Source organism: Balaenoptera acutorostrata, chromosome 20 (genome assembly GCF_949987535.1).
Source record: "Balaenoptera acutorostrata chromosome 20, mBalAcu1.1, whole genome shotgun sequence".
Classification (NCBI taxonomy): domain Eukaryota; kingdom Metazoa; phylum Chordata; class Mammalia; order Artiodactyla; family Balaenopteridae; genus Balaenoptera; species Balaenoptera acutorostrata.
In genome coordinates, this window is record NC_080083.1 from 44,019,515 (window position 1) to 44,032,574 (window position 13,060).

A 13,060-nucleotide genomic window follows, 5' to 3' on the forward strand; every position below is an offset into this window, starting at 1 on the left:
ACCATATGGATACATTTATCTAAGAAGACTGGGAAAATGAGGTGTCAATGAAAATCCAACCCCAAACGAAGGCATCTTGAAACAAGTGGCTTCATCTGAGGGCAGCTAGGACAGTGGGACAGTTTGGGGAGGATTTTCACAATTTTCACATTGCCTTCCGAAAGTTTGAGCTCTCCTGAAATGTGATTGCTTAAGAAGACGAAGAATGCAACTTGAAAATAAATATATTCACAATCTGTAGTCACATTCTCCTTACCACCTCCACAAGCTTGGGAGTGCCCAAGACACTCAATGAGTCTTTAAAATGTCACAATGTGGAAGCATCTGCAACATGAACACAGTATACTCCAAAAAGAAAAACATTCTTTGATCAAAGTGTCCTCCAGATCTCCACGTGGACTTGCTTATTTTCCTGGATCATTCCCTTTTTCATTCTTCTTCCTCTAGTCCAAAAATTCTTTAAAATACACCAATGTTTGAGGAAACAGAGATAAATATATAAACTTTCCACAGCCTAAGTCTGTATACTTGCAAGCATGTTGGTTAGAGGCACACTAGAGGTAGAGACAGTGAATGTAATTAAAAAGGGTCTACTTGGTAGTCTTTAATGCATAAACATAATAAGACCCAAAGATATATAATTCTGTGCTAATAGTCATGAATTTATAGCTTAAATTTTATCAGTTTAAGTAAAAAAGGTCATGTTTGCTTTCAGACCTAAGTGTATAAAGTAATAAAATGAAGATTCCATCCCTCTTTAAATGCCAGCCAGATAATTTTAGGCGGAGTATTAGTATAAAAGAAAAGAATTTAAGGCAATCCAGTAGCTAAGATATTTCCAACTAAAGCTTTGTCTTTCAGAGCATGCTCTATTTCCTTCTCTTCAATCTTCAGAGACACCTGCAAAGAAGAGAAAAGGACTTTTCATGGTGGAGAACTCACAAAAGCAGTTTTTATTACACAAACTTCTACCGTGTTAAACTTTTCTCACAAGAGGCAAGCAAGTTAAACACAGCTTTTGCAATAGCCCGAAAAAAAAAAAAAATCTCATTCATACTACAGCCCTATATTCACACACCTTAAACCCTACCTAACAAAAAAAATTGTTTATCTAATTGTGGTCATTTTTAAATCTTTACTTGAGCAAAAGATAAGCTCGCCAAAGCAGGACAATTAAAAGCAATTTCACAAAGAAGCAGTTCATTGTACCTTTGCGAAGCGCATTTCCTTGTTTTTCTTTAATCCGAAAATGCCTCTGGCCTCCAAGAGCCCTGAAAGTGACAAACACTCTGACTGGTCCACAGCTGCCACCTGCTGTTTGCGGCAGACATTACTATAGGCTTCATATAACTGAGAGGAAACAAGGGAGAACAAATGTTGCTTAAAAGTCATATCTCTTGTAACCCTGTAATCTTTTAAAAGACTGTGAATCTGGGTTTGCAAAATAGTTATCTGAATACCCTAATTCTCTCCCTTTTCAATGAAATCCTTGAAAAGGCATTTTGGAGATACTGCTAAAAACCTATACTGTAATGCAAGAAAGGGGCTTTATATATTTCATAGGGAGAGGCAGAAATAAAGGGGAGAAGATTAATGGTAAGGTCTCAACCACAACCCAAGGGAAATAAAGTCAGCTGCCTTTTACATGATACCAGTACTTATTCTGTTAAAATCCATTTTTAATTCACATCAGCTGGAGCGTGATAGGCCTTTTGGAAAATATCTGCTCTGCAAAGCAGATTCTCATCTCCACCCCAGCTCCATCTGCTGAGATTCCCAACTAACCTTCCCCAGAGTGACCTCTTTGATTTTCAGCTGCCTGGTCAAGAGCAGCAAAGAGCAGACCAAGATCTTCTGCTGAAGAGGGAAGGAATCTTGTGCTCCTTCTCGGCTCAAAGTCATTCTGTTTCCATCAACTTCCGAAATGACTTGTGATATGTGAATAACACCAACCCGCTTGGGAACCAGTGACTCAGAGGGTGATTTACCTATAAAGTAAATAAATCAAGCTTAATTAGATTTTTTAAATATTGTGGGTATTGAGACAGATGATATTAAGTTTTAGCAGAAGGAAATTCAAGAGCAAAGCAGAAGTTCCAATTCTGTAACTAGAAGCCAGAGGATGAGACAAAATGTGATCCTTAGAAAGATGCCAAAGTGTGACATGACTTGGAAAGTAGAGTTATCCTTTTTCTGGGCAGAACGGTGAGCTATTTTATCCTGTAGAGTGCAATTTAATGTCAGAGAGGCGAAATCCACCTCATGAAAGAATAAGGACCAGACAGAGAACCAATGTACTCAGCCTTGGAAGGTTCCTAATATCTCAAAGGCAAAGAAGGATAGACCTTGAAACAAAGATGGCTGGGCCTGGTCTTTTTTTTTTTTTTAATTCATTTATTTATTTTTGGCTGCGTTGGGTCTTTGTTGCTGCATGCAGGATTTTTCTCGTTGCGGCAAGCGGGGTCTACTCTTCATTGTGGCGCGGGCGTCTCTCATTGCGGTGGCTTCTCTTGTTGCAGAGCACGGGCTCTAGGCACACAGGTTTCCACAGTTGTGGCTCGCAGGCTCTAGAGCACAGGCTCAGTAGTTGTGGCGCACGGGCTTAGTTGCTCCACGGCATGTGGGATCCTTCCCGGACCAGGGCTCGAACCTGTGTCCCCTGCATTGGCAGGCAGATGCTTAACCACTGAGCCACGAGGGAAGTCCCTGGTCATTTTTAAAGGCTCAAAAAATTACCTAATATTTCAAATCAAATGAGTGGCTAGGGGACTTCCCTGGCGGTCCAGTGGTTAAGACTTCACCTTCCAGTGCAGTGGGTGCGTGTTCGATCCCTGGTTGGGGAATTAAGATCCCACATGCCTCATGGCCAAAAAACCAAAACATAAAACAGAAGCAATATTGTGACAAATTCAATAAAGACTTTAAAAATGGTCCACATCAAAAAAAAAAAAAAAAAGAGTGGCTAAACGTGGACAATCCTACCTAAGTCCTCTAGATAGCCTCCCCAAATGACCTTTGAGGTTGGGTTCATTTGCCCAAGCTGATCTCCAGGAGAGCAACACTTGAGAAAATGTCACTGGATATCTTAGCAGATAGCACCATCTCAGAGTCTGGAGGTTGGGAAACTGCCAACAAGCTTCGGAGGATTGTGGCCTCATTGTTTGGACGCAGGAATTGCAAGACAGAGGAGGGATTTGCTCTGTAACAACCTTTGCCTAAAGTTACTTCCTGAGACTAAGTCAATTGTCTCACAAGAGTTTGCTTCTGTTTCATGACCACAAATGGGATGCTACCCAGGACTAATCGTCATGGAGAAACTGGAGATCAGCGATCAAACAAGCAGAATCTTAAAGCTGAGAGGAATTTAGAGGTCTAGTCTCGCTCCCTACCCAACAGCTGAGTCTCTTCAAAACAATCCCAAAAAGTGGTCACCTATCCAGCTTGTGCCTGAGTATCTTCAACACTGGGGTACCCACACTGTGTCAAAGAAGCCCAGTTAGTGCTATTTGTTGGAGAGTGTCTTCTTATATTTATTTCAAGTCAGTCTCCCTATAGCTTTCTAGAGCCATTAAAAGCTAACCACACCTACCAGAGGTCAAAAGACAGGAATTAGATTAATAATTTATGACAGGAATTCACAACCCCTTTTAGCTGTATGTGTGCGGGCAGTGCTCACAGGGTCCACTGACAACCCTAAATGTTATTGGTAAGGGAAAAAAGGGAATAATGTGAAAAGTTGAAGAGAAACCAGTATCTAGTCTATGCATCGGCAAATATTACCTGCTATGAGTCTAAGCACTAAGTTTGGCTAATTCTGAAATATTTTTATTAATTTTCTTTCAACAAGTTGATGAAAAAAAGAGTCTTCTGTGGAACTATGGTGCTAGAAACAATTTTAGTAACACTCAACCAATGCAGGAGTGAAGGAAGAAACAATCAAATCAGACTGTCCTGTTTCTAAAGATTAAGAGTGGATATTTAAACACAAGATATGTAGTCCATGGCCATTTTACATCTGCCATAGCTAAGAGAACAAGGCTGAGGGAAAGGAAAATTAATTTTGTCATTTTTGTAAAAGCCTGCAGTTTAATGTAGCAATACTATCTTTGTACCTCCACCCTCCTAGACTTGTTTAAAGGTTTGCGATATCTCAAGTTGAACTCAATTCTTTCCCGTCTGACTCTCTTACTTCCCAGGCTTTGCTTTCACCTATGTTGAGACCTAAAGTGCACTCAACATAAGTACCCAGAGAGAAGCTGATCCAACCTTACTGTCTAGTTTTCATTCCTAGAGCTTGGAAAGAAAACTGACTCTGTCCCAACCATTCATGTAACACCCTGGAGAACTCATTTCCAGTAACGCATGGATTATAGCACTGGCAGGCAAGATGGAAATAAAGTGGATGAAATTGATGAAAAACACGACACCCATACACAAATGGGTGAGTGTGGATTTAACTATGCTCATTTCAGCTCTCTACTTCTTTCCTCAGAGAAGTTAAGCTTCCAATTATAAAGGAAGACAGAAAGGAGATAAACTACTCACATTCAGACAGTGGTTTGAGGATAGTCTGGCTTTTGACATCCGACTCTACAATTTCAATAGCTCTCCTGTAAAAAAAAAAAATTTCTAAAATTAATTTAGGCTGAGCCAAACCAAACACCACACCAAACCACCAAGCTCAAAAACAGGCACATTAACAAAAAGCAACATGTTTTATAATTTTAAAGCCCCCAGACAAAATTGGGTTATGTCTCAGCTCCAGGAGACTTAATTGCCTTGAAATAATTCATGGACCAGGGAATCTGAGAAACTTCAACACTACATGGTTTCCTATTACAGAGGCCGAGTAAGTCATCGTACACTGAGCCAATGATAACATTTTGGACGAGGAAAACCCGTCATGGACAGGAGAGAGGATACGTAGTGTGGGTGATTGACTAAGAGAGCCAGTACCACCCATACACACCAGACCTAAGAGGAGAGTCCTCAGTTATCTATACACAGGATATGTGTAGGCTAAGACCACACTGGCCTACTTGACTCTTGCTCATAGTTGCAGTCTCTATCCAAGCAGTTTGCTGACTAGGGGAAACTCAAATCCAGGATCACACCATCTAGCAACAGGAAGAGCTTACTCTCCCACTGCTCTCTCCAAAGTTCTTTGCCCACAGGAAGCCATAAGCCAGACTTGGATCTTCTGCATGGCAGTAGGGGGAAGTTGGACCAGCGGGCCAACGCAGCAAGTATCATTTTAATGGACCAAGTGTCCCTACTGGGAAGGAAGAAATTTCATCAGTCAGCACAGAGGCTTTCCCCAGCAGGAGGGGCCGGGGGATGGGAAGGGAGAGAGAGGTCTGGAGTACAACTGTGGGGGACTACCAACTGGAGGAAGGGGTGCTCACAAAAGCAAAGGAAGGGAAAAAAGTCTAAAGGCAAAGATGGTTCAGGTCCATAAATAAACCTGCTTGAGACCAGCTAATGGAAAAGTAAACTGGAGTCTTTTTTAATACAAATGTAATTAACCAATCTATAATCACCACAGGGAGTGCCAGCAACATCTCATTTGTTTCTCCCTCTGTAGGTAATGGACTGATAATGTTTCAGACATTAACAGGGTGGAAATGCAGAGCTCCCCACTGAGAAACAAGTCCTCCTTTCTGAGTGTAAAATGTGGCAGAATGGAGCCTCTTAAGCCACATTCACTTGAGTTACATGAGACAATTAACAGCATTTCTTTTTTTTTAATAAAAGCAGCCAACAGTGCCATAACTCACCTGCAAACATCTAGCGCTTTGCGAACATCTCCCGAAACAGCAGAGACTTTGCGGGCACAGAACTGAATGGCAGCATTGTCCAGGACATGATCTTTAGATGCCTTTGAACAACACATAGAAGATGACAGTTTGAACTATAAGACTTCCCCTCTGCAATTTAGGTCCCAGACTTGATTGACCAACCTTTAGGGTCTAAGATGCCTTTTCTGCTTAGACGTAAATGGAGATTTCATACATTTAAGCATTTTGTAGGAATGTGGTAGAGGTTCACAAAAGGAAAAAAAAGCAGTTGAAACTTAAATTAGCAAAACTAAACTAAACTAAAATCTATTTGGTCATTTTCAATAGAGAAAGTGTTTTCATAGGTCCTATTTTATAAATTTATTTATTTATTTATTTTTGGCTGTGTTGGGTCCTCATTGCTGCTCGCAGGCTTTCTCTAGTTGCGGTGAGCAGGGGCTACTCTTCGTTGCGGTAGGCGGGCTTCTCACTGCGGTGGATTCTCTTGTTGTGGAGCACAGGATCTAGGCGCTCAGGCTTCAGTAGTTGTGGCACGTGGGCTCAGTAGTTGTGGCTCACGGGCTCTAGAGCACAGGCTCAGTAGTTGTGGCGCACGGGCTTAGCTGCTCCGCAGCATGTGGGATCTTCCCAGACCAGGGCTCGAACCCGTGTTCCCTGCATTGGCGGATGCAATTCAGCGGATAAGGCGAATAAGGATAATAAGGCGGATTCTTAACCACTGCGCCACCAGGGAGGTCCCCATAGGCCCTATTTTAAAAGGCCATTAGAGAAGCATTTGGGTGACTCCTCTAACTCTTTTTATTCCAACACTAAGGCATTTAAAATGGAGCCAAGAGTAGAAATTCATATAAAAATGAATGGGCTATAGGAACTCCCTGTTTAGTAATGCAATCAAAGCAAAATATTTTTGAACCATCTTCACAGGTGATACAAGGAACACTCAGCTTGGTACAATGCTTGGCACTCACCTGATTAAGTCGATCCTGCAGGATAGTGGCTATCTGATTTTTGGTATAAGGTGGGAAGTTCAACAGCCGTGGCTTACATTTTTCTCTAGCTTGAAGCCTCGGCAGAATTCTGTCTGTGAGATCCAGGGTATTAGCAATACCTGAGAAGGAGATAAATAACACTAAGCATCATTGGTCAAATCATCGTAAAAGGAAAACTAAACCCTCTGAAAGCTGAATAAGGGACTTCCCTGGTGGTCCAGTGGTTAAGACTCCACGCTCCCAATGCAGGGGGCCCGGGTTCAATCCCTGGTCAGGGAACTAGATCCCGCACGCCACAACTAAGACCCAGCGCAGCCAAATAAATAAATATTAAAAAAACACCCACCAAAAAACTGAATAAAATTTCCAGTTATAATCCGGCATTCCAACTGTTGTTTCCCACTTTCCCCCACCCTCCACCCTGAATATCCATTAGATAAGATGTACATAATCATCGAAGAATGCTCTTTTCGAGTTAGGATTAGAATTGTTCAATTATAAGCAGGATCAGATATTCCCAAAATCAATTGTCTCTGAAATGCAGCATTATGTCATTTCTATCCAGAGTTAACAAAGTTGATTTGACTTAGATTAAGGTTCTTATTATTTTATAGTAACTTTCTTATTTTGGTAAGAAAGCAGAAAGCTGGTGTAAGATCAAATAATAGTTGGTAAGGGAATTCCCTGGTGGTCCAGTGGTTAGGACTTGGCATTTTCACTGCTGGGGCCCGGGTTCAATCCCTGGTCGGGGAACTAAGATCCCGCAAGCTGCATGGCACAGCCAAAAAACAAAACAAAACAAAATATGTGATGAATAAACTGAAGAGATTAAAAAAAGGTCTTTAGAACCACCACGTAACATCAACAACAGAGCACTAACCAATCAGCACCAACCGAGAAGTGCTTAGCCATGGCCATTCAAACAGTGTGTACAATACATCCTGCCCTCTGCTGTCCAGCTGGTCCATCTCGTCCAACACCAACACACTACAAAAAAAGAGAAACAATTAGTACCCATGTTCACCTTCTTAACTCTCCAATCTCTTTGATCTGGGCTGACGCTAGGTCACATTCCTACAGCTAAGACCAGTTTGAAGATCATAATCTGTCCCATCTCCAGTCACTGTTATGATGATACCCCCATCATCACCAGAAAATAACATACAGGTTTTTCAAGTAATTAGTTTAAAAACATTTCCCCCCAATTTAAAATTAGAAGGTTTTTGTTTTTTCTTTTCTTCTTTCCTTTTAAGCTTATGTAACTACCCCTCAGAGAGAAAATATAGGAAATGTTCTTTTTATGAGCAAACTGCTAAATTCAAGAGATGAGAATGTGAGTTTGTGGGCAATGGATCCTGCAGATTTTCACAGAGCAACATGCAGCAGAGCAATGCTTACATCATGGGGCCCTTCTCCGCAGTCATATGGTTTTCCAGTTTCCTCATTATGTCCTTCCCAGCTGGCCTGGATACTTCTTCCTGACAAATCTCCTGAGCAATGGCTGGGAATACAGCCTGGGCACTCCTCAAGGACATGCAATTCAGCATGATAGTTTTAAAGCCTTTCAGTTCCTTCTAGAAAAATGCAAACATGCGAGTTATTTTGGCCTCAGATAAAGGTTTGATGGAACCTGAAGTGTCTTTGAAGAGTTAACAGCATACAAGAGAATAAGGTCCACTTTCATTTGGAAAGATTTAGACAGTGTAATTAAAAATGTCTTATTTTGGGGAAAACTGCAGTCCCCTAAGCACTTCTACTTTTTCTTAACCCTTGATAACCAAGTATCATTTTGGCAAGAGCATTCAGACTCTCAATGTACCTTGAGATCTTGCAGAATTCGGCTTAAGCAGGCAGTTTTTCCAGTTCCAGGAGCACCAGAAAGATAAAGACTTCCAGCTTTCTTCCCACAGATGTGCTCCCTCAGGAAATTCCTGATGACATCCATCTCCTTTTCCCTGGCAGGCAGCTGATCTGGGACAGCTGTCGTCAGAAGCTGCTTTGCTTGCTGGTAGCAAGTGCCTGTGCCAGACATGAAAGGACAATTAGACACAACAGAGGTGACTGAGAAGACCCACCAGGTTTCACTTGGAATCACCAGGCTTGTTTACGAGGCTGCACTATCAGCTGCCATGTAAGAACCAACCTTCTTGCTTGAGAAGTCTCAGACATGCAGATTCTTTCTCCAGTGGACGTCTCTGCTCAGAATTTGTTGCGATGTCTTGACCTTTTGGAACTGAGGAACGTATTTTGTTTTGGTGAACTCTGGCTTGTTCTCTTTTGCTAGGAGACTCAGTTGTCAGCTGATTGTCAAATACCAATCTGCGCCCCTTAGATGTACGTGAGCGAGGGGGACCATTTTCTTTCTTGCTTTGCTTTGGTGGAGAACAGGGAGGTAAACGGGGAGTGTTACACAGGTTGTCGTCACCTGAAACATTAAAATCAAAATGTGGTCATTCATAGCAGTGGATAGTAAAAGGACTTGGAAAGATCTCTGCATCCCCCCCTCCCGAAAAGGGGGATGAATTTCTATCATGGTCAGAACCACCAAAATAAAAGGCCTCTCATCCAGAAGCAACTAGTGGCCACCAGATGGCACCACTGAGTCTTACTATTTGATAGAGGTTTTAATGGGATGAAATTGTAGGATTGCTCTAAAACAGGGGTTCCCAACCTTGGCACCATTGATATCTTGGACCAAATAATTTTTCATTGTGGGGGACTGTCCTGTGCACTGTAGAATATTGAGCAGCATTCCCAGCCTTTATTGTCAGTATCACCCCCTCAGTTATGACAACTAAAAATGTCTCCAGATCCTACCAAATCACCCCTCATTAAAAACAGATGATCTAAAACAAGAAAGGAAAAAACAAAAACAAACAAAAAATAATTTAAAAAAAAAAGGAAAGAAAAAGAAAGGAAAACAAGAATTGTCACCTGTTTTTCTTAATTTCACAACTATCGAGGCAAGTCTCAAAATACTATATAACTAACTGCAAGGTCGTTTAAAACACTGACAGAACCAAGCTCAGTATTAAGGAACTGAAGATCAGACCTATTAAGTAGTTCGGAAAGTGATCTCAATAAGTAGCTTAACTCTGAAGTTCAGTAAGCACTTAGCAACCATTCTGAAAATAACCAAAGGGAACAGAGTGGTCTTAACTGAACTCAGAAAGCTGTTTCAAAGGCATCTTATTATTGAGAAAGAGAGGTCGAGAGCTACCAGTCAAAAAGTTGTACTCAAATAATGGATAGCTTACCCAGACGTTTCCTGGGGCTAAGAGGCAGAATTTTTGCACAAGGAGAACGGGGTATGGCCTGGACATTTGTCAGTTCTAGTTTGGTGTCACTGGAGTTTTTAGCTTTGTCCAATGTCCGAGGCTGTTTCTTTTTTGGAAAACTGATTGTAGCCTGTGACTGGGAGCGGGTTTGAGGCATGATGGCAACACAGCTGTGTAAAAAAAGAGAACAGGACAGCCAGTCAATATGTAAAAGTGAAGAAAAACCAACTAACATGTAACTTATACCGAAGATCAAAATTCATTTCAGAAGTAGATTATGTTGTAACAATATTTTAGCATTTAATTCTGCTTCATATCCGAATCTATGCAACAACAGCGAACACCACCTACTACGAGTAAAAGGCTGTCATAAACATCTTAGGTATTAACTCCTTTAAGTTTTACAACCACCTTAGAGGTAGGTACTACTATCCTTATCTTACTAATGAAAAAACAGAGGCAGAGAGGCCCAACGTCACAGCAAAGCAGGATATAAGACCAGGCATTCTGGCTCCAGAGCCCAAATTTTTAACCACTCGAGACGTGCAATAGCAAGTTTATCTTAATTGGCGTCCATAGTACTTCTACTCTCCTGGCTCCAGGCACGGGGTACATCGTTAACACCAGCTTAGCCCAGCAGCCTCCCACATTTACAGGCTTCCCCAAGCCCTCAGCCCGCACTCAATCCCCGCTCTACCCAACTCTCGGCCCCACATAGCCCCAGATGTTCGGGGAACGTCTCCCTCCTGCCGCACTCAGCACAACTGCCAGAGCACTCCGAGAGCGCACGTCTCCCTTCCCTACCCCGACCTTCTCACCCTCCCGCGACCTGAGCTCTCCTCCTCTTACGGAACCCGCGGTCCTCGCCCCAGCCCCTCACCCAACTCCGCCGCCCCCCAGGACCCGGGCCTCCTCTCCTTTCCACCTCACAGTGCTGCGTCACCTCAGTGCCGGCGCCTTCTCACTTCTCCCGCACAAAACTAAAGGGACTGTGCACGACAGGATCCTGGACAAACCTCACACCGTCAGCCGGAAAGCCCAGACGCACTCGCGCCAAATCTGCACAGCAGCAGCTTTCCCGCCTCCCGCCAAAGCCCGGCCACGTTTCTGATTGGGTGTCGCCGGAGCGCCGCGCGCCTTGGCCCCAGCCCCCTCCTTCACAACCAATCAAGCGGGAAGGCGCACAACCAATAAGAGAGCCTCAGGCCTCAGCGCCACCGTGAGGCCACGCCCACCGAGCCGTGGGGGCAGTCTACATCCGGGGCCTCGGCGGAAAGACGCGCGCTTGCGCCGGGGCCGACTGAGTGAGGCCCGGCGGGAGCTGTAGTCTTTGCAGCTAGCGACTGTATTCCCACGCCCTTCCTTCAGTACCCCTTCTCACTGCTGCACGTACCCATTTTTTCCTTACCCTAATGGGCTAGATTTTCAGAGAGTTACTACATAATACCTACCATTATTTGGGCGGTTCTGGGTGCGAGGTATGATGCTAGGCGCTTTACATATCTAATGCTCAACACTGCAAGACACAAAGCAAATGTGCCGAGGGTTAGTTAGAGGTCACAGAATTTTGGTGGCCTCGAAGGGCCTAGGACCATTTCCTGACACCAAAAGCAATGTTTCTTTGTAAAGTTCTACATACATACATAAATACACTGCACTTCATCACAGTATCTCCCTGATTTGTGTTTCAAGGGTGAGAAAAAGGACCAGGCCTTTGCTTTTATTTTGTTAAAGATAAGAATACGGTATTCTGTGCACCTTCCTATCATTAATCCCATTAATCCACAAATGTGGGGAGTGGAGAGAATTATGGCCCCTTAATTTTAAAATATTTTTTTTTATGGCTTTTTTATATTTTTTTACAAGGGTTTCAGGGCCAGAGAAGACCACTACAGAAGGAGTGGCAATCTGAGCTTTTAATGAAAAATATAAATTAGAGCAGTAATTTACAGGCCAGCTTCCAATGCTAATAACCCAGGTTCCACTAAAAACCCAAACCCAGTTCTAGGTGATGGTAAGCATTTATCTGTCATCCTTCAATATCAAATGAAATAGAGCAAGCCGAGAAATAGGAAAACAATATTACAATCAACTTAATTGTAGTTCATTCATATAGGAGATAAAAGCCAATATTGAGTGCTTGTGTGTGTGCCAGGCACTGAGCTCTGGTATTTTACCTATGTCACCTTATTAATTCTCACAGTCATCCCCATGAAGTTGGAATTATTTCCATTTCACAAATGAGAAGACTGAAATAGAGAGGTTGAGTAAATCTTCCCAAGGTCACACAACTAGTAAGTGGAAGAACTGGAATTCAAACTCAGGGAGTCTGACAGGAGATCAAACTCCTGACCACTTAAACATACCGAGGGGGAATAGACAGATGCAGGTTTTAGAGGGAGAGATGGCTTTCTAGGAGCTGAAAACTACAAGAGTGAAGAGCGTAGGCTGCCACAAATGGAGAAAGTGTTACCACAGAATGGAGACTTTTTTACCAGCTGGTATGTCTGATCTCTTAACAGGGGAATAGAACCTAGAAAGAAGCAACTTTCACTGTTTATATTTATTTTTATAACCTGGGCACCTAAAACTTGTCCTTCATAACCAGAAATGGTAACAAGTGCCCAGCCAGCTTTTAAGGGATGGTGGTGAACAACTACCTCAGTTACAGTGGGACAGAGGGGGCAGAGGAAGCCATGAGTACTTAACGTGCATATTGGAGCCTATGAAAGCATTCACCAGGAAATATAGCACCGGTCCAAGAAAAGCCTACAAGAATAAGTGACTATTGTGGAAGCAGGCAGAGAATCACGGAATGTCCAGATTGAAAGTTCTCTAAAAGGTTACCTAATTGAAGTTTTCTCTTTTCACTACTCCAGTAACATGAGCATCCCATCATACTGTTTCTCGCTTCTGTGCCTCGGCCTTGCTGTTTCCTATGTCTGGAATGCCAGTCACCATCCTCCCGCCCTGGCTAATTACCATAAAGCCTTTA

The 13,060-nt window shown here is 42.7% G+C and overlaps 1 protein-coding gene across 5 annotated transcripts; it reads right to left on the minus strand.

The window, feature by feature from the left end:
• Positions 1-206: 206 nt before the first annotated feature.
• Positions 207-11,159, minus strand: CDC6 (cell division cycle 6). Of its 5 annotated transcripts, none has more exons than XM_057535957.1 (12): positions 11,009-11,159; positions 10,045-10,235; positions 8,931-9,212; positions 8,607-8,806; positions 8,186-8,358; positions 7,668-7,774; positions 6,767-6,906; positions 5,778-5,878; positions 4,546-4,610; positions 1,786-1,988; positions 1,210-1,350; positions 207-900 (listed from the first exon to the last, which is right to left on the minus strand). In XM_057535957.1, the coding sequence occupies exons 2-12, from the start codon at positions 10,220-10,222 to the stop codon at positions 811-813; spliced, it is 1,680 nt and encodes a 559-aa protein (XP_057391940.1). In that variant the 5' UTR covers positions 10,223-10,235; positions 11,009-11,159; the 3' UTR covers positions 207-810. The 5 variants fall into 5 exon arrangements, with proteins under 5 accessions (XP_057391940.1, XP_057391936.1, XP_057391937.1 ...); XM_057535953.1 differs by having other exon boundaries at positions 8,186-8,361; XM_057535954.1 differs by having other exon boundaries at positions 8,186-8,361; positions 10,991-11,134.
• Between the last annotated feature and the right edge of the window lie 1,901 nt (positions 11,160-13,060).